Below are 593 nucleotides of genomic sequence, written 5' to 3' on the forward strand. Positions count from 1 at the left end.
ACCCTTTCTCTGAAACTCCTAGGGTTTAGGGTTTAGGGTTTAGGGTTTAGGGTTTAGGGTTTAGGGTTTAGGGTTTGACCAGCTGAGTTTGTTCCTGTCGGCAGAGAAACCTGTTGGTTGTCGTTGAGTATAACCAGAATAGGAGAGCGCAAAACCCCACAAGCATTGAGGGCTTCATACGCTAAACCCCCGGTTAAACCCCCATCCCCTGAACACAAACCCTAAACCCTAAACCCTAAACCCTAAACCCTAAACCCTAAACCCTAAACCCTAAAGCTTAGTTTTGGGAGAAGAGGGGGATTTTATGGTGTGCGCTGAGCTCCTGCACACGCACCGTTACGCGTCGCTAAACCCTAAACCCTAAACCCTAAACCCCAAACCCTAAACCCTAAACCCTAAACCCTAAACCCTAAACCACCCTCCCAAAACCCCAAACCCTAAACCCTAAACCCCAAACCCTAAACCCTAAACCCTAAACCCTAAACCCTAAACCCTAAACCCTCCAATGACAGCAACATAAAGGCCCCCTTCTTTCTTCTGCATTCTGTGGGCGACATACATCCCCTGAACGGCGCTGATGGAGGTCGATGAGT

At 48.7% G+C, this 593-nt stretch overlaps 1 protein-coding gene across 1 annotated transcript in view; it reads left to right on the plus strand.

Annotated features, from left to right (window-relative positions):
• Positions 1–577: 577 nt before the first annotated feature.
• The window catches only part of EMH_0031660 (1-deoxy-D-xylulose 5-phosphate synthase, putative), a gene marked incomplete at both ends in the record, with an annotated part of 6,728 nt that continues 6,712 nt past the window's right edge, over positions 578–593 (plus strand). Inside the window, one exon of the mRNA XM_013494540.1 lies at positions 578–591. Coding sequence (XP_013349994.1) covers positions 578–591 — 14 coding nt within the window. The remainder of the gene's footprint in view (positions 592–593) is intronic.

Source organism: Eimeria mitis, genomic scaffold (assembly GCF_000499745.2).
Source record: "Eimeria mitis Houghton genomic scaffold, Emh_scaff1197, whole genome shotgun sequence".
In the NCBI taxonomy this organism is placed as follows: domain Eukaryota; phylum Apicomplexa; class Conoidasida; order Eucoccidiorida; family Eimeriidae; genus Eimeria; species Eimeria mitis.